This window comes from Oxyura jamaicensis, chromosome 28 (genome assembly GCF_011077185.1).
Source record: "Oxyura jamaicensis isolate SHBP4307 breed ruddy duck chromosome 28, BPBGC_Ojam_1.0, whole genome shotgun sequence".
Taxonomy (NCBI): Eukaryota; Metazoa; Chordata; class Aves; order Anseriformes; family Anatidae; genus Oxyura; species Oxyura jamaicensis.
Genome location: NC_048920.1, coordinates 4,178,703 through 4,197,227, shown reverse-complemented (window position 1 = coordinate 4,197,227; position 18,525 = coordinate 4,178,703). Strand labels below are relative to the sequence as shown.

Genomic DNA, 18,525 nt, shown 5'->3' with positions numbered 1-18,525 from the left:
GGGGGGGGGGGGAGGGGGGTACCGGGCACCGGGGGGAGGCCGGGGAGCGCCGTGAGCCTGGCACCGGCCTCGGGTGTCCCCGCGCGGGGCCGGGCCCCCGGGGGAGCCCGCCCGGTTCTCGGGGCGCTCTGCCCTCACCATGCCGCCCGGCGGCCTCGCCGTGCCCCGGGGCTGCGGCCCTGCGAGGGAGGGGAGCGGCGGCGCGGGGAGGCTCCGAGCTGCTCCGGGGAGCAGCACCGGGAGCTGCCCCGTCCTAACCCCGGGCAGCTGCGAGCCCGCCGCTGAAGCCCCGCGCCCCTCACCATGGCCCCGGGGTGGCGGCTGGTGGCGGGGGGTTTCCGCAGGAACTGGTCCCCCCGGGACGCCCGGGAGCAGGGCTCGGAGCTGCCCCAGCACCCCCGGTACAGAGCCCGGGCCGACCCCTGGACCGGGAGCCGCGGCGTGGAGCTGGTCTCTGTGGCTGGGATCCCCCCGGGGGGCAGGAGCAAGGAGCCCCGGCCGGCAGCGAGGTGGGGGCAGAGGGAAGGGGGCCGGGGAGGGAGGGGGGCGGCAGCTCGGGGCCACGTTCTCACCCACGGCCCCCCAGGGCTGGGGGTCCCCGCGGAGCTGCTGTCCCTGGCCCCGCTCATGGCGCTGGGTGAAGCTGTTTGGTCCTCGGGGACAGCCCCCGGGGGGGTCAGGGGGCTCAGGGCAGCGTGGGTGGCGTGGAGCCCCCCCACCTCCTTGGAGGGAGCCAGGCTCGGAGGAAGGGCCCCGTGCTCGGGCACTGCCACCCCCAGTGACCCCGAGCGTCCTGTGCGTCCTGTCCTTGCCTGGGGCTGGGTGGGGCACGAGTGGACGTGGCTGAGCCACCAGCCCGGGGGGGACAGCAGGGACAGCCCCCCTACAGCTCCTGCTGTGCCCGGTGGAGCTGCCCAGGGACCCCTTCCCCCTGTTCTCTCTCTCCTGCAGGCAGCGTCTGGCCCACAAAGGGTTACGCAAGGCACCCGGGAGTGACACCGCTGCCACCAGCCCCAGAGCTCAGCTCCTTCCTGGTCGGATCCAGCCTCCGCTGGGGCTGAGCCACTGCTCGGTGAGTCCTGGGGGACAGGGATGGACCCGCGGGTCACCCCTGCCCGTCAGCCCCGGGAGGGACAGGGGCTGGGGACCCACCTGGGGTCCTGCCCTGACCACACGGACGGAGCAGGAGGAGAAGCCCCGGGGGTCCCTAGGTGCTGGCGGGGGGGGGGGGACCTGAGCAGGGTGCGGTGCAGAGCCCTTGTTGGGGTGCTGCAGCTCTCGCACTGTGGGCTTGGGGACACGGAGCTGGGACCCTGCCGTCAGGCTCTGCGCCCCGGGGCTGGAGGACGTGCCTCCCCTTCACCTGCCTCCATCCCACCCGTTTACACCCAGCCGGGGAAGCGCTCCCCACCACCTGTCCGGGGGGTTGGAGGCAGGATCAGCCCCCCGGGATGCAGGTGGGGTGGGTTAGGGGAGGTGCTGGGGGGCTGCTGGCAGGGCATGGACCCTTCCTGCACAGCCGGGACCGGACGGGGGATGAGAGGTTTGGCAGAACTGGCTGGGACAAGGGGAGCCAGCCCCTGGGGAGGCCGGCCCCGTGCGAGGGGGGTGTGCGGGGCTCCCACGGGGCTCCCACGGGGCTCCTGGTGCATCGGGCTGGGTCACGGTCAGCTCGGCCCAGAAACTGCCTCTCCCGGCGGGGGCATTTCGGGTGCGGGCTGGTTTCTGTTGGAAACCGGCAGAGCCGGCTCCTCCGGCTGCCAGCCTCGGCCTTTGGCTCGGGGCAGGGCCCCCGGGGAGGCCGAGGGCAGGACCGGGGCTGGCTGTCCCCGCAGGCACTGCCTGGTGAGAGGGAGCTGCTGTCCCCGTGCTGTCCCCCCAGCCGCCCCCACCCTGGCCCCGCGAAGGCCATGGAGAGCTGCAGGGCGCAGGCGTGTGACTGATTCGCTGAGTCCCGGTGATGGGACAGCTGCTGGGGCTGGCGAGGGGACAGCACAGAGCATGAGCTTCACCTGGAGGGGGGGACAGCGGCTGTCCCATGGCTGGGGTCTGTTGGGACCTGTGGGTCCTGCCTTGTCACCTGTGGGTGTCGGGGGACCCCGTAAGCACCAACCAGCTGACGCTGGTGACACAGCTGGGAGAGGACCTGCCTCTGATCCAGCAGGAAACCTCCACGGCATGGGGACAGTGCGGCGGGACGGGGCTGTGACACCACCGAGCCGGGATCCTGCCTGGCCTCAGCCAGCCCTGCGGGCACACACCTCCCTGGGTGTCAAGCACCAGCGGCTGGGCACCGGGGCCGGTGCCGGTGGCTGGTGAGGCCGGGCGGCGCAGGACACCCTCCCGGACTCTGCCCTGCGCTCTCAGCCCAGCCAGCCAGGTTGTTCACGGGCCCGGGTGAATGATTACCCCTGCCTGCCGCGCTGCCGGCTGCCCCGCAACGTTCTGGGGCTCCTTTGGTGCAGCTGGGGCTGCGTGCTTGCCCCCGAGCCCACTGCCAGCCCCATCACCGTGGCTCTAGGGACAGGCGCTGCCCACGGGTGGCAGCGCTCGTCTCAGGTGCCCCCGTGCTGCCGGATCTGCCCTGTGGTGATCCCAGCGGGGCCGTGGGGTTCCAGCCCTGGGGTGTCAATGCAGGGGGTCTGCGGTGGGGCTCAGGGCAGCCGAGCGGTGATGGGGGCCAGGACAACCCCGCGGCCCCCAGCACCAGCATGGGGGCGTGCGGTGGGCACAGGACGGGCCAGAAATGGCCGATTGGAGCCCAGGAGAGCTGTTAGGACGGAGCCGTTGGCCACCTGGATGCTGCGCTCCCACCGTGACGGAGCTGAGCTGCCAGCCCGGGGCTATTGCCCTCCCCGAGCTGCCGGCTGGGCAGCACTCGGGGAGATCTCCCCCGCCGAGCTGCCACCACGGGCTGTGCTGAGCCGTGTCCTGTCCGTGCCATGTCGGGGCCGTGCTGTGCCATCCTGTGCCGTGCCATGCCATGCCGTGCAGTGTGCCATGTTGTACCATGCTGTGCAGTGCCATGCTGTGCTGTGCCGTGCCATGCCATGCCATGCTGTGCCGGCAGGGAACCGAGGCACGGGTTCCCGAACGCGCTCCGTGCCCGCCCGGCCCTACCTGGGCACGCCCCGGGGCCGGGTGGGGTGCGGCGGGAGGCGGGCTGGGCCGTGCCAGGCCGGGCCGTGCTGCAGGTGCAGCGGCGGCCCCCGAGGGCCCCTTGCCGCCTCCCGGGAGGTTCAGCATGGCCGTGCGGTTCCAGGTGCGCTGCCCGCCCAGGTGGGACCGGGAGAGCCCCGGGGAGGTCACCGTGGCGGGCTCGGGGTCGGGCGGCGGGGTCAGCTCCGTCCCACCCGGGTCGGCTCGGTCCCAAGTGGGTCGGCCCTGTCCCACCTGGCCACTGGGGAGCTGTGGGGCGGCCGTGGCACCGTGCCGGGCTGCTTGCTGGCCCAGCCTCGTTGCGCTGCAGGACGGCGGTGGGTCCCCTCCATGATTTCCTCGTCTCGGATAAAACCACGCGCTTCTATCGCCGGTCGCCGTGCCTCCGGCCCTGCCTGGCACCGGGGGGCCGCGGGGTGCCCTGGGCACGGTGGAGGCGGTGGGAGCCTCGTGCCACGTCCTGCACTCCGAGCAGGAGGCTTGGGCCGGCTGCGGGGGGGCGGCTGCAGCTGATCCATCCCGGCATTGCCTGGCGCTCTCGGTTTGTTTTTCCGTATCCAGATGACCCTTGAGATAGAGGCTGTAAAACACAGCTGTGGGAGCCACCGCCCCGTGCCAGGTTCTGCGGCTTTGTTTCTGGGGATTTTCCCTGCACGGTGCGCGGATCCTGCGTCTCTCTGGGGCACTGGGAGCTGCTGGAGGGGATCCTGATCCCATGCCCTGCGCAGGGCAGCGTTTCAGCTGGGATGAACGTCCCAGTGAGGCTCGTCTGTCAGAAACTCTTGGATTTGGGGAAAACCTGGAAAAAAAAAAAAAAAAACAAAGGGTGAAGGCAGGACACTGGTGCTCCTGAAGTGGTCAGCAGAGCTTGTGGTCATGCTGAGGGGCAGGTGGGAGGGCACCGGAGCACCGTCCGAAGCAGCAACCAGGGTCTGCCAGCTCCCAGGGCAGGGAGGGGAGCAGGACCACCAGGGCTGGTGGTTCCAGCTATGGGGAAGGGTCCCCAACCCACTTGCTCTGCCTAAAACAGAGCATGGCCTCTCCTTCCATGGCCACATGTCCAAGGGGACAGAGATGGATGTCCCTGGCGCTCAGCGGAGGGGGCTTCACTCTGCACAGAGCCAGCTCTGGGTTTGGGGCACGCTCCTGCACAGGGAGTGTCACAGCCACCAGTCCCAGTGCCCTGGGTGGGTGCCTGGGCACTGCGGGGGGCTCTGTCCCCCCTCGTCCTCGTGGTCCCCAGTGCCTGCGGCTCAGCTGATGCTGAAAGCGCTCGCCTGGCCTCTGTTTGCAGCCCAAAGCGGGACTCAGGAAGGGGCCGGCGGCTGCAAAGAGGAACCGGGGCCGATCCGCGCCCCCGGCCCCCGGGCTGGAGCCGAGGCACCGGTCAGCCTCAGCGCTCGCCCTCCCTCGCTTGCGTTGGCAGGTGGCCGCCATGGAGGAGATGGTGATCTGGGAGCAGCACACCGTCACGCTGAGCAAGGTGAGCGTGGCTGGGGTGGCCGCGGGACGGCGGCACGGGGTCAGGGTCTGATCCCCTCTCTGCTCATCCCCGCCAGGACCCTCAACGGGGCTTCGGGTTTGCCGTTTCGGGAGGCCGGGACCGTCCCAACAAGATGACCGGGGACACCGCGGTGATTGTTTCGGATGTGGTGGCTGGGGGACCGGCGTTCGGCCAGCTCCAGTGAGTTCGCAGGGACGTGGGGACACGGGGCGTCCTCGCTGCCAGCGGGGATGGGGAGGGCAGTGAATTGCTCCTGTTCCAACAGGGCCAGCGTGTTGCCACCTTGCCCTGGTGTGCTGGGATGGGGTCCCCCTGGGGCAAAGCTGCCCTTGCTGCCCCGCCAAACCCCGCCGGGCTGGGGGCTGCACCCGGGGCAGAGCCATGGCTGTGTTCCCTTCGCAGGAGGAAGGATCAGATTGTGATGGTCAACGGCCTCTCCATGGAGAACGCCTCGTCCTCCTTCGCCATCCAGACGCTTAAGACCTGCGGCAAGATCGCCAGCATTGTGAGTGTGCCCCGCAGTGGGACCGCTCCATGTCCCCACCTTCCTGTGGCTGTGTGTGGGGTGGTGGCGGTGGTGCTGGGCAAAGCCCTGCTCCTCTTGCAGCGGCTGCAGCACTGTGCTCTGCTCCCCTGGAGTGCCCAGGGTTCCTGTGCTGGGCTGGGACATTGCGGTAGGAGCACGGGGCAGAGAGAGCCTCATTCACCATCCCTTCCTTCTCTGTTTCTGCCTGCAGACGCTGAAAAGACAGAAGAAAATTCACCTTCCCATGAGCAAGAGTGGCCCTGGGTCCCCTGCTGTGCACCGGCGCTACGACTCGGATGAGGACTACGGGTCGCGTGGTGCGGATCGGGCCCTGCGCAGCACCCGCCGGCACCGCTCCCGCGATGACCTGGACCACAGCCGGGGCTATGACGGGGACTCGTCCAGTGAGAGGAGCTCCGGTCACCACCGGGACGACCGCCGCCAGCACAAGTCGGTGTCCCGTAGCCGGAGACGAAGCCAGGACAGCAGCCACTGGAGGCAGAGCCCCGACAGCGGCTCGGATCGCAGGGGCTACAGCCAGCGTCGCTCCGCCAACGGCTTCGGCCACGAAGGGGACACCAACGGGCTGGCCCTGGTGTCGGGGTTCAAGCGGCTGCCGCACCAGGATGTGCTGATGAAGCCCATCACGTCAGTCCTGGTGAAGAAGAAGGAGAGCGAAGGTAGGGCCTTCCTGACTCCTCTGTCCCTGGGTCGTCACCTGAGCAGTGGCCACGTGTCCCTGGGGAGCAGATGGCTGCAGGGCTGGGGCCATGGTGTGGCACACAGCGAGGGGCGATGTGTGTCGTGCCGGGGGCACTGAGCCCGCCTGGCCTCCGCCCGAGGGGTGGCAGAGCTCAGCTCTGGGGCTTGCAGATGCCCAGTGGGAGCTGGGGTGGGCTTGTGGGGATGGTGGCAAGAGAAGCCCCCGGCGGGTCCTGCTTCTGCCCGGCTCCAGTGCTGTCACGGGCTCTCTGTGGCGCAGAGTACGGCCTGAAGCTGGGAAGTCAGCTCTTCATCAAGCACATCGTGGAGAGCGGGCTGGCGGCGAAGGGCAGCTCCTTGCAGGAGGGAGACCTGATCCTGAAGGTACGGGGTCCCAAGGGGAGCACAGCACTCGCTGAGGGACTTGTTTCCCCTGGGTTGGGCGTCTTGTCCCTGAGTAGCGTCTCCGCAGGGGTCAAGGTGAGGGCATGCTTCTCTGGGCCAGCTGTGAAGGACAGCTCCTGGGCTGGAAGCAGCTCCATGTGGTGCCCGCATCCTGCCCCAGTTGTTCCCTAGGCTCAGGTCCCCAGGATGCGGAGGTTGTTTGGTTACAGCAGGGGTGTTCAGCTGGGGACGGCGGCTCATCCTGCTGCCACAGTGGGATCACCAGCCTCCTCCTGTCCCCATCGTGCTGGTCCCGTGCTGCGTGGGGGTGTCCCTGCTGGGAGAGCAGTCAGCAAGCAGCTCAGGTGTTCAGGGCGTGCCAGCTGAAATGGAGCTTAAGGAATTTGGGGAGGATAGAACGGAGGGATGGAGGTGCTTTGTTTGCACACACAGTCCAGGCAAACCAGTGGCCCCTGGGAAGCAGGGCCAAAGTGACTCTGGAGCAAACAAAAGCTGGGTCTGGGGCCAGCAGGGATGGGAAGGGACCTGGGAATGCGGCGGTGGGAGTGTCCCCATAACAAGCGGGGTTTTCCTGGGAACAGTTTTCCCAGGAGCGAGTGCACCGAGGCCTTCTTGCTCTGCCCCTCCAGATCAATGGGGTGGCCAGCGAGGACATGTCCCTGGCCGACACGCAGCAGCTCATTGAGCGGACGGAGGGGACCCTGACCCTGCTCATCCTCCGGGACCACCGGCAGTTCCTGGTCAACATCCCTGACATGGAAGACATCCAGAGTGACAGTTCCCGGATGGATGGTAAGGGGACAGAGTGACAGCACCGGGGTCCCAATGCTCAGTGTGAGGACTGGGTGGTCACCAGTGTGTCTCCCTTCGGTTCCTGCAGATATCTCTGACATCGAGTCTGACCTGTCCCGTCCGCCATCCCCCCAGACCTCCCCACGACTTCCAGCTGCTGCCAGGATGAATTCACCACCGTAAGTCCTGCCATGTCCCTGTCCCTGCGTCCCCCTGAGCCCTGCATTTTGGTCCCCAGCTTGCCCTGCTGTCCCTGCTGCCTGCTTGGCGCTGCAGGCTCTGCCTGCCTGTGCTGATCCAGCACCCACCTCCATGGCCACCCTAAATCCTGCCCTGACTCTGTTCCAGAGAGAGGAGACGAGCGAGCAAGAACGCCGCAACTGACACGAACACACACGATGCTCCGGGCCATGGTGGGTGAGCTCGGATCAGGCTGGGGGGAGCTAAGGGCACTGAGCGGGCTCTGGGCTCCCGCATCTCCCCACTCTGCAAGCCCACCTGGCAGAGCCGTGCCAGATCTCCCCGTGCCTCGGTGGCAGAGGCACAGCCTCCTGGACATGTCCTCCTTCCCTGCAGATGTGCTGGAAGCTGTGGAGCGGGACGGCCGCCGCAGCCCCCGCACCAGCCCTGCTGCCCAAGCCGCCTGCAAGGACGGGTGAGTATGCAAGGGCTGGTGGGGAAGGGCTGGGCAGATGGGAGCTGTACCGGGGCAGGATTGGGGTCTCGGAATCAGTGACCACCGGCGTGTCACTGCCGGGCTCACTGCAGCCTCCCCCCGTGGCAGGTATAGCCCCGACTCCAGGGTCGTGCAGTTTGTGAAGGCCAAGAGCGTGGGGCTGCGGCTGGCTGGCGGGAACGACGTGGGCATCTTCGTGTCGGGCGTGCAGGAGGGGAGCCCGGCCGACAGCCAAGGCATCCAGGAAGGGGACCAGATCCTGCAGGTACCAGGACCAGGAGCATCCCTGAACGCTGGGACTGGCCGTGTTCCTCTCGGGTCCAGTACCCACCATGTGGTTTGGATTTCTCCTGCTGGGCTTTGTTTCAGGGCAGCACTGGTGCCCACAGCCGTGAGGCTGGGTCTACAGGCACTGCCTGAGGGGACAGTCCTGTCCCCAGCACTGTGCTAGCACCCCACGGGGTGCAGGTGCCACCCAGAGGGGCTGTCCCCAGGGTCACCCGGGGGTTGTGGCAGGCACTTGAGTGGCAGGGACCGGTTCCCTCTCCCACCCTGCCCTGGGCACTGCTGTCCCCAGGGCACTGCTGGAACCCGATCCCTCTGTCCTACCGGTGGGTCGTGTCTGAACGTTTTTCCACGGCAGGTGAACGACACCAGTTTCCAGAACCTGACCCGCGAGGAGGCCGTGCAGTATCTCTTGAACCTGCCCCCGGGTGAGGACATCACGCTGCGGATCCAGAGCAAGCAGGACAGTGAGTGACAGCGGGTGTCATCCCGGGCTTGTCTCCCTCCATCCTCTGTCTTCTCTGCGCAAGCATCAGAGCTGCTCGATGCCCCACGGCTCCTTCTGCCCCACAGGGTGGTCCTTTTTCCCCACACCCTTCTCCTCCTTCTGAGAGGTGATGCGAGGGGACCGGGCCATTCTGGTGTGCAGCTTGTGCCCTGGCATCCAGCAGCATGGAGCTTTCTGGCACTGTGGCTCAGCCCAGAGAGGCCAGTGTGTGCTGGGGGGTCGGGTCCTGCTGTCCCCAGCATGCCCAAGAGCACCACGTGTAGATAAGGTGTCCCCACTGCTCTCTTTGGCATCAAGGGCTGCTGTGGAGGATCTCGGCCAGCCCAGCTTGTACCTAAATCCCTCCAGCGCCTTCCTGTACCCCTAATTCCTCCTCAACCGCCCTGACGGTCCCTTTCACCCGGGCTCCAGTTTACAGAAAGATGATCTCGTCCAACGTGGGTGACTCGTTCTACATCCGGACGCATTTTGACTACGAGAAGGACACGCCGTCAGGGCTCAGCTTCGCCCGTGGGGACATCTTCCACGTGCTGGACACCATGTACCGGGGCAAGCTGGGGAGCTGGCTGGCCGTGCGCATGGGCAGGGACCTGCAGGAGCAGGACAAAGGCATCATCCCCAACCAGAGCAGGTAGGGACAGAGCCAGAAATGGGCCTAGGGTGAGCAGGGGGCAGGGGATGAGGGGGGTGTGGATGGTGGCCCCAGTATGAGGCAGGGCAAGGGCAGATGGAGTGGTGGTGGTGAAAAACCTTCTTGGCGCGCAGGGCAGGTTGGGGTGGTTGATGCTCTGCTTGTCTGAGGTCCTGGAGGGAAGGGGCCTCCACAGCCCCATCCAGCCAGGCTACTGAGTAAATCCAGTCTCAAAATCCTGAGCCCTTTCCCCTCCCAGGGCCGAGCAGATCGCCAGCCTGGAGTCAGTGCTGAAAGCCTCATCTGGCACCAACCCCTCAGGGGCACGGGCCGAGTTCTGGAAGCTACGAGGCCTGCGGGGAGCCAAGAAGATGCTGCGGAAGAGCCGGGAGGATCTGTCTGCCCTCACGAAGCAGGGCCACTACCCCCCGTACGAGAAGGTGGTTCTGAAGGAAGGTGGGCACAGCACCGCGTCAGCCAGACCCCGCCGGGGGCCATCAGACCTGGGGCTGCCCTTGCTCCCAGCCTCCCTGAGCTGGTCTGTGTTCTTCCCACAGCCAGCTTCAAGCGGCCGGTGGTGATCCTGGGCCCCATCGCGGACATTGCCATGCAGAAGCTGAGCACGGAGCTGCCTGCGCTGTTTGAGATTGCCCGTGAGTGCCCTTCACACCGGGGTGAATTGTGCTCAGCAGCTGGACCCCTCGGTGCTGGCGGCTGTGGGAGCTCCTTACTGACGGTTCAGATCCTGCCTCACTGCCCCCTTGTGACACCCCAACTCCCTCCTGGACTCAAGCATCCTCTCCCCACGCATCATGGGGCAAGCTAGCTCCAGACATCCCCCTTGGAGGGTCAGAGCCCCATGGCCAGACCCCAGCTGGGACTACAGGGGATGTCACATCTGCCCCAGCTGCTCTCACGCCCGTCTCCTTGTCCTGCAGCAAGCGTGCCCCGAGACGGGACATCATCCAAGGTCATCAAGTTGGACTCGGTGCGGCAAATCGCAGAAAAGGTGAGAGCCCGGGGGATCTTCCCCATGTCCTGGGGGCCGGGTGGGCCAGGGCCTGCCAGGGGGAGCCCTCAGGGAGCCGCCTGCCTCCAGCACTGTCCCCAGCGGGCTGAGTGCTGGTGCCCTGCCCCAGGACAAGCATGCCCTGCTGGACATCACGCCCTTGGCTGTGGAGCGCCTCAACTACGTGCAGTACTACCCCGTGGTGGTGTTTTGTGAGCCTGAGAGCCGGCAGGGCATCAAGGCCATGCGCCAGTGGCTGGCGCCTGAATCCAGGAAGAGCTCCCGGCGCCTCTATGCGCAGGCCACCAAGATGAAGAAGTACTGCAGCCACCTCTTCACTGCCACCATCAGCCTCAGCGGCAGCGGCAATGCCTGGTACGAGCAGATCAAGGACATCATCAGGACGCAGCAGAGCCAGCCTGTTTGGACGGCAGCAGAGCAGGTATGGGGCAGGGGGTCCCCTGGGGCAAGATACAGCCTTGCAGGGGGGCAGGCAGGTGGCTCACGGTGTCAGGGCCGTGTGGGGCTGCGTCTGTCCTCTCCATGCCCAGGTTCCCAGGTCTCCTTCATCCCCTCCCCACAGGTGGACGTGGCTCTGGAGGACAGTCTGGACCTGCTGAACCCATCAAGCAGGGCGGCCTCGGGCTACCTGACCTGTGACAGTCACGCCAACAGCGACTACGATGACACGGATGGCGAGGCGGGTGCCTACACCGACGGCGAGGCAGACGACGCCTACGATCAGCCCGCACTGGCGCGCTCCTCTGAGCCGGCACAGACATACCCCAGCCATGCCCTGAGCGAGCAGGTGGGCGCCCCACACCTCTAGCAGGGGCTGGTGGGGCACGGGGGGGCAGAACCCACCTGTGGGGGTGAATTCCCATCTTACTGTGGTACTGGTGGGAGAAAGGGCTGTCGCCTCCAGCTCTGCAGGGACTTTGGTGCCTTGGAACCTTTTCCTATAGGGAAACACAGCCCAGCCCCAGGCTGGGCACAAATCATGCCTGGCCACCTCTGATGCCCGTCTCTTCTCACACAGGTGACAGAGCAGCACCCGCAGGGACAGTGGATGCAGCACAGCAGCATCAGGTACCCCACGCCCCAGAAGGGGATCGGTGCCAGCTCCGCGCAGCCTGGGGCTGCACGGTGGTGACTGTCCCTGCTGACCAAGTCGCAGAGGCATCACCGCGGCCCCTTGTCCCCCAGGGAATACGAGCATGACGCTGTGAGGAAGAGATTCACGCGAGCCAGAGATGACTCGGACCAGGACGAGGGCTACGAGTGGGGTCCCGCTACGGACGTGTAGTGAGGCAGGCTCAGCGCCTCCCCGGGACCCCCCCATGCTGCTGTGCCAGCCTCTGCCCTGCTGGGCAGCCGGGCCCCTTGGGCCAGCCCTGCCACAGCCCCATGCCACCAGGGCCGGGTGACAGCCCCAGCAGTGCCATGCAGCATCCCACAGCTGGGCCAGGTTGCGCCTGTGCCCATCGCCAGCCACCACCACCAAGTGCCTCCTTCCCCCTTTCATCCGCAGCCTCTGCAGCTGAAATAAAGGGGACGTTTTGAGTAGGATGGGCTGTTGCTGCATGTACTGCCTGCCCTGATCCCTGTCCCCACTGGGCACTGTTGCAGGACCAGCCTGGGGGCAGCGGGCTCACACCGACGTCTGGCACCGCAGCGGGCTCAAGGCTGCATCCCCCAGGCTGAGCTTCCTCCGCTGCAGCCCAGCCACGGCTCCTGAAACACAGCCTCCAACATTCCCCCAAACTTTTATTTTTACATCAACCAAGCACACAGGCAAAGTCACGTCAGGCTGCTTCAGCCGAAGGATCCCAGGTCCCTTGTGAATGACACGGCCCCACAGAGCACTCAGCTGCAGGCTGGTCCTTGGGGCTCGTGTCTCCACACTCCCTGGGATGTAGCAGTGCCGTGTGCCCTTTTGCTGCACCGAGGAGCAGCCCCGAGGGCTGGGACCCAGCTGTGCATGCGGCGCAGTTAAAGGCAGCACTGGGGAGGCAGAGGTAGTTTCCCAGCTTGGTGCAACAGGCCTAACAGGGACGTTGTTTGCGCCCCCCCAGACCCCTGGCAAAGCTCGGGAGGGGCAGTGGGTGCTGAGGGTGCTGCTGCCCTTAAGGCTGAGCCTGGGAGCTGCCGGCTCGCCCTTGGGTGCCGGCGTGCGCCCACACCCGGGTGCGCAGGGGCAGCGCCGCTCAGGGCTGTGCTATGACAGGCCCCCGAGCCGCGCTCAAGTTCCATCCCCACCTAGGGAAAGGCACCAGTGGCAAGTGTAAGAGCACGGTCTGCGGTGACTGGAGGGGGTGGCCTTTCACAGCGGGTCCCTTCTCCCCTGCCAGCACCAAGCCAAGGCAGGGGAACCCCGAGGAGCAGGGGGATGGTGCCGTGCAGGCACTGTGAGGCAGGGAAGGGTGAACAGAGGCAGAGTGGTGCACAGGTCAGGCCCTAACACTGCTCAAGGTGGGCATCGCCCCCCCGTCTCCCACTGTGTCCTGAGTAAAACCAAAGAGGTGCAGGATTTGGCCCTGCTGGGGGCCAGAGGGTTCCGATGACGGCCCTGGGGCAGGAGGCAGAGCCTGTCCCACCCTGGAGGCCCTGGGCTCGGTCCTGCCTGGTCCCAGGCACGTGCAGTGACAGCTGGGCACAGCCAGCGCTCAGAGGAACACGGGCTGCTCCTGCCCCGTCAGTAAGCGGTACGTGGAGGCCGGCATGGTCTTGATGTGGACCTAGGCAGAGACACGCAGATCAGCAGGGAGCTGCCAGCCCCAGGCGGGAGGCTGCTGGGGCAAAGCCCCGAGCACAGCCCACAGCATCTGCAGGGAGCAGAGGGGCGGTCACAGCCCCCCCGCCAAGCACAGGGACCTCGGTGGTCACCCAGCCGGAGTCTGCCTTACCTCGCTGACAGCCTGCGTGAGGATCTGGATGATCTTCTCGTGCGGCGTGGCCACCACGCTCTGCCCGTTGATCTCGATGATGCGGTGCCCCACACGGATGCCGCCTTTCTCTGCGATGCCCCCACGCATCAGGCTGCAGATCTGGGGAGCAGGGAGCGCTGGTGAGATCAGAGCCGTGCACCATGACCGCCCCAAATCCCCTCCTCCAGCAACAGCTCTGGGCTTGCTGCTGTCTCCTCCAGCCCAAGGGACGAGCACAGGGACGGCCTCCAGCACTGCTGTGGTGGGATTTGTGCTGAGCTGCATGGCAAGAACACTCCACAGGCTTTTGGCCCCCTGGCCTGCACAGAGCTCCTCTCCCCACATCCACACGTTGAACTCTCGTGCTCCTGTCCCTGGCTGCAGAGCCAGAGCTTCTCCCTGAGGCAACAGCTCCTGCACGCTGGTGGGGTGACCATGTCTCAATGTGAGCAGGAGCATGAGCTGGTGGGAAATGCAACCACGCCTCTGCCTCCCACCCACCCCATCCTCTCCTGCTGATCCTGGAAATGCTCCTCTCTGCCTTTCTGGGGCGTTGCAAACACAGCCACTGTGGAGCTGAGAGCAGGGAGTGGCCAGGGCACCGGGGATGGTGACAAATGTCACAAAGGACACGTCAAGGTAGTCAGGAAGAAACCACCACTCCCAAAGCAAACAGCTAAGGAGCGCCAAGGAGACAAACCCAAACAGCAGCGCTGCAGGAGAGCTACGAGGAGCCTTTCACCACGGCACGGCAGAACACCCTTGAAACCTCAGTCCCAGCAGAGGCAGGGAGCATCGGTGCTGTGTGCTCGTCCACGCAGACACAGCCAGAGCCACGCGTCCCTCTGCCAGATGGGCAGAAGCCCTCGGCTGACCCTGGCCTGGCTCGGCTGCTGTCCCTGCCAGCACTCACCACGCCATTCTCAACACAGAAGCCCAGCTGGTACTTGGAGTCGGGGCGCCGGATGACAGCCGTGGTGACAGGGGGACAGTGCACTATGTTCAGTGTCACCTCCGTCTGGTGCTTCAGCTCCTGGAAGATGGAATGGGGACGTGTCAGGCTTCAGAAAGCCATTTGGAGGGGCTGAGAGGGGGGCGACACAGCCATGCTGCTCACAGGGTGCTGAGGATTAGCACCCTGTTTTCAATGGGGAAACCGAGGCACACACAGAATACTGCCATGCTCAAATTCAGGGAGAGGAACTTACAAACCCAGACCAAGACACCCCACTCTGTCCCTGAGACCACGCTGCTTTCAGCTCCGGAGGCTGAAGGTGCGACAGGATCCCCCCAGGGCATTCAGTCACCTCCCCACAAAGCCCAGCTTCCTCCCCCACCCATCTCCCCGGGCAGGGCCCTGCCCACACCCTGCTGCAGGTTCAGTCCCCAGCTTTGTCACCGCCTCGTCACATCTCTGCCTGCCAAGCACGCTCCTACCACCCATCCACCCCCTTCCTGGGAGCATTTGGGGGGACCCCAGTGTCCGACACCGTGGACGCATTCAGGCCGGTCCCCGGCTCTGCCCTGGCAGCGGGAGCACCCCTGGGCCCTGCCCCGGCTCACCCGGATGATGCTCTGGCAGGTGGTGAGGGGCAGCCCCACCAGGCTCGTCCCGTTGACGGACATCAGGCGGTCCCCGATGCTCAGCTCGCCCGAGCGCTCCGCAGGGCCCCCGTGCATGAGGTTGGCGACAACCACGGTGGGCAGGATGGAGCCCCAGCCCGACTCCACGATGGCGATGCCCAGGATCTCCCCCTTCTGCTTCCTGATGCAGACCTGCGGGGGTGGACACGGGGAGGTCGTGGTCACCAGAAGAGGGATGCTGGGTCGTGGGGCATGTGTCGCAGCCCCAACACGAGGGTCCTGGGCTCAAAGTGAGCTGCGAGGGGGGCCAGTTCTGTAGGGAGCACCTCAGCTGCTCAGGGAGCCATGGTGAGGTGCCACAGAGAGGTGCCAGCAGGCACCGCGCTGATACCCCACGCTGTCTTCACCCCTCCAAAGCAGCTCTTACATCCTTGCAGTTCTCCTGCCGGGAGAAGTGGGTCAGCTCTGCATTGTACTGCTCCTGGTCCTCAAGGGCACGGCTGTACTGGCGAGGGCTCAGCTCACTCGGGTCGATGCTGTTGGCCTCCAGGAAGCGCTGGTAAGCCACACCAAATGCCTGCCCGATGGCCTGAGCGATGATCTGGGCCTGGGGATAGAGAGGGATCATTCGTGCCCACAGCTCAGGGCCACGGCCTCACGCCAAACTGGACCCAGCAGCATCCAGCACCATTCTGCCCAGGGCAGCCACGGCTTGCAGAGGATGCAGAGCATCCTGGCTCCTGCCCTGCACCTTCGTGGTGCCAATCCCATTCTTTTCTCACTGGGACCCTCTACGTGGGAGGGGTGCCCAGGCCCCCTCCTCCTCTCTCTGTCTGCCTACAGAAGCCCCCAGTGCAGAGACACCAAGCAACCCGGTCACTACAGCAGGATGGGGACCAGGACCCCAACACCACCCTGCCCTCCCGAGGGTCTCCCTTCCACTCACATCCGCCGAGTGGAAGACGTGGCAGATCATCTTGTAGAGCCGCTTCTCCTCCGCTGCCTCCGCTCGCCGGGGCAGCTTGCGGCGTGCCATGAGCACCACAAGGGAGCCGATGTCGGCAATGTAGGAGATGGTCTGCAGGGAGTGATCCATCATGGCCTCCTGGCAAGGGGGACACAGCAGAGACCTTCAGCCCTCGGGCCAGCCAGGCACCGCTCCATGTCGGAAGGATTTGGGTGAGGTCTGGTTCAAACCCCACACTGCTGAAACGTGGCTCAAGAGCCTGGGAGAAATCATGTGTTTGCCAAAAGCTACGAACAGTTCCTTCAATCGAGGACTTGTTTGTGTCTCCAGGTGTAGTCAGGGGCCAACACAGCTCTTTGGCCTCTTACCATAAAGCAGAAAATAACCCTACAGCAAAGAGCTGCAAAAACTTTTAAGACCAGCTCCCCTGAAGCTCAGTTTGCTCCCGCGAGGCTTAGTTTGCACGAGAAGCCTCGTGCAGCCAGGCAGCCAGCCGAGGGACGCACGGCACGCGTGTGTGGGATGGCTGTGGAGTGACACGTCTCCTCCCAGCTGCACGGCCTTGCCCGTGGGCCATCCCTGTGCATGACCCCACCGGCGTGGGCAGGCAGAAGAGATCCCAAGGCAGACGGGAAGGTCTCAGCAGCCCCAAGGCCACGTGAGCATTCCCGTTTCTTCTCACCTGCGTGTCAGCCGTGAGCACCTTGATCCTCTGCGTGGAGACAAACAGATCCACCTCCGTCATGGGTTGGGACTCCCCCTCCGGTGCCTGCAAAGTGCTCCAGCGTGGTCACTGCCGGGTCCCTGCCCCAGAGCTGGGGTCCCTCTGTGCACAGCCCTGGCCTGAGCGTTGCCCTGTACCCACGAGAGGCCAGGCTGTGCCCCCACACACCTTGATCCTGTCCACTGCCTCCTGCGCCTGCGCCATGCGGACACTGGTGGGGGGGTTCCTCTCGGAGACCAGCTGTGTGGAGCCCAGGTACTTTGCCCCAAAAATCACACCGTCCAGCAGATCCTCTGGGTCACAGGGGCCTGGAACTGAGATATTGGGAGGGATAAAGCAGGGCCTGGTCCCCTCCTGACTCTGAAGGCTGGGGGCTGCCAGCTGCTACCGTATGTTTGCTGTGCTCCCACATGAGGCAAAGCGGCTCAGCGCCTGGGAGATGGGCTCCTGGCATCACAGGGGGACCAACGCTGACCCCAGGGCTGCCTCCTCCTTCACTGGGCACCACCCCAGATCCCTGAAGCACCCCATTCACACAGCAAAAGTGAGCTGTGAGCAAACCGGCCACCCGAAGTCTGCAGCCATGTTCTCCAAAAGGTGGCAACAACGCCTCTGCCCAAGGGGCCCCTTCTCCTGGGCACAGAGCTGAGCGCTCCTTCCCCAGCTGGGACCCCCGGCCACCCCCGTGTTCATGTCGGTGCAGGAGGCGATGGCTCAGGACTCCTGGTGCAAGCAGAGCTGCTACTCACCCTCTTTGAAGGCTGGACAGGAGGAAGGGGATTCCTTGTTCTGCAAAGCAACAAGAGGGTGGGTGAGGCCCTGACTGGGAGCCTGGGGAGCACCAGGAGAGCGTGGGCACAGGGTGCTGGGGCTGAGGGGCCTGTTCAGACCCACTGGCTTCCTCCCCAGGGCACGCATGCCTCAGTGAATGTGAATGTTCTGCACATTCAGGACAAGAGCCGGTACTGAGGGTCTTGTCCAGGCACCCCGGCAGCACAAGGCCCTGTAAGCCCCAGGGAAAAGCCCTCCCTTGCTCCCTTCTGCCCCCTCCCAAAATCCCAGAAGAGGGGCAGAGCCTAGGGGAACATCCTGGCTTGCTGCCGTGCCACCGCGGCCTGTGGGCCATGCACTCACAGTCACACTGCCTTGGGGCGGCTGCTCTTTCTCCACGGCCGCAGCAGGAGACAGGGCCACCCAGGCTGGCTCTGGCGAACTGTCCCGGTTGCCCTCGCAGGTGGGGTCAGCCTCGCTGAGCCCCTCTCCGTAAAACCAGCCACCAGAAGGTCCTTCCTCCGAGCCGCCTGGCCCTCCAGGCTCAGCCACAGCCGCCGGTTCCTCTGGAGCCTGCAGCATCTCCAGGTTGGTCCCGGCCAGGACGTCAGAGCGGGCCAGTGGCGTCTCGGTGCTGGCTTCGGGCAAGCCCCCCTCGTAGCACAGGAGGCTCAGCAAGTCCTCCCGGTCAGCCTCTGCAAAAAGCAGGCCGTGGCAGGGCCGGGAGCAGGCCGAGTGCTGGGAGCAGCAGGGCCGCGTCGCCAGGCCCCTGCCCGTGGCCACGTGCAGCGGGCAGGGCCGGCACCTGCCCCGGCACCCTCCGGAGCCCTGCGGGCCCAGCTCGCCTGCCGGAGGAGCCGTGCTGGCACTCGAGGCCAGCGGCGGGTCTGAGGCGTCGCAGAGGCTGGGGTTGAGGGTCTCAAGCTGCGCCAGCAGGCCCTGGATCTCCGAAGCCTCGTCCTCCGCATCCTTGGGCGCTTCGTCCAGCTCCATGTCACCGCTGCTGGGGGCGCGGGGCGGCCCCGCTCCCCGAGGGGCGCTCCCCACGCTCGGCTTCCAGTCCGAGGGGCCCCGCGGCTCCTCCGCCTCCTCTTCCACGGCTCGTCCCGAGGCCCGGCGGGGCCCGCTCCGCCCGTCCCCGCCTCTCCCGGGGCCCGGGGCCGCCGCACCCCTCTGCGGACCCCCGGCGGGGCCGGTGCAGGGGGGTCCCCGGGGCCGCCCCTCGGCCACACCGGGCCCCGGGGCTCCGGGCTGCCCCGCGGGCCCTTCCTCCGTGTCCATGGCCGGCGGCTCGGGGGCCTCGGAGGTGCCGGGATCGGGGGCCGAGGGCGCAGCCTGGAAATCCATGCTGCTGT

General features: G+C 66.1%; 2 protein-coding genes across 3 annotated transcripts; one reads left to right on the top strand and one right to left on the bottom strand.

Moving 5' to 3' along the window:
* The first annotated feature begins 235 nt into the window (after positions 1-235).
* Positions 236-11,766, top strand: TJP3 (tight junction protein 3). Of its 2 annotated transcripts, XM_035348378.1 has the most exons (21): positions 236-509; positions 952-1,072; positions 4,586-4,642; positions 4,719-4,843; positions 5,066-5,168; positions 5,401-5,869; positions 6,172-6,275; positions 6,926-7,088; positions 7,177-7,267; positions 7,437-7,501; positions 7,665-7,743; positions 7,873-8,029; positions 8,408-8,516; positions 8,969-9,188; positions 9,448-9,644; positions 9,746-9,841; positions 10,127-10,197; positions 10,328-10,639; positions 10,781-11,005; positions 11,237-11,286; positions 11,404-11,766. In XM_035348378.1, exons 1-21 carry the CDS (start codon positions 304-306, stop codon positions 11,501-11,503), a joined length of 3,120 nt encoding a protein of 1,039 aa, XP_035204269.1. In that variant the 5' UTR covers positions 236-303; the 3' UTR covers positions 11,504-11,766. The 2 variants fall into 2 exon arrangements, with proteins under 2 accessions (XP_035204269.1, XP_035204270.1); XM_035348379.1 differs by lacking the exons at positions 236-509; positions 952-1,072 and adding an exon at positions 3,180-3,262.
* Positions 11,767-11,923: 157 nt separating this feature from the next.
* Positions 11,924-18,471, bottom strand: APBA3 (amyloid beta precursor protein binding family A member 3). The gene is made up of 10 exons (XM_035348380.1): positions 17,534-18,471; positions 17,149-17,188; positions 16,568-16,713; positions 16,358-16,444; positions 15,655-15,813; positions 15,136-15,315; positions 14,688-14,900; positions 14,038-14,157; positions 13,104-13,244; positions 11,924-12,935 (listed from the first exon to the last, which is right to left on the bottom strand). Exons 1-10 carry the CDS (start codon positions 18,449-18,451, stop codon positions 12,864-12,866), a joined length of 2,076 nt encoding a protein of 691 aa, XP_035204271.1. The 5' UTR covers positions 18,452-18,471; the 3' UTR covers positions 11,924-12,863.
* Positions 18,472-18,525: the final 54 nt, after the last annotated feature.

What these genes read in the sequence shown, in the direction of transcription:
- TJP3 (XM_035348378.1), top strand. Translation starts at nt 304, where the DNA reads ATGGCCCCGGGGTGGCGGCTGGTGGCGGGGGGTTTCCGCAGGAACTGG. An exon ending in GCGGCAAGATCGCCAGCATT is followed by an intron (nt 5,169 to 5,400) that starts GTGAGTGTGCCC and finishes TTCTGCCTGCAG; the next exon opens with ACGCTGAAAAGACAGAAGAA. An exon ending in TGCGGCAAATCGCAGAAAAG is followed by an intron (nt 10,198 to 10,327) that starts GTGAGAGCCCGG and finishes GCCCTGCCCCAG; the next exon opens with GACAAGCATGCCCTGCTGGA.
- APBA3 (XM_035348380.1), bottom strand. Translation starts at nt 18,451, where the DNA reads ATGGACACGGAGGAAGGGCCCGCGGGGCAGCCCGGAGCCCCGGGGCCC. An exon ending in CGCCCCAAGGCAGTGTGACT is followed by an intron (nt 17,189 to 17,533) that starts GTGAGTGCATGG and finishes GTTGCTTTGCAG; the next exon opens with AACAAGGAATCCCCTTCCTC. An exon ending in CTGTCCAGCCTTCAAAGAGG is followed by an intron (nt 16,714 to 17,148) that starts GTGAGTAGCAGC and finishes CCAATATCTCAG; the next exon opens with TTCCAGGCCCCTGTGACCCA.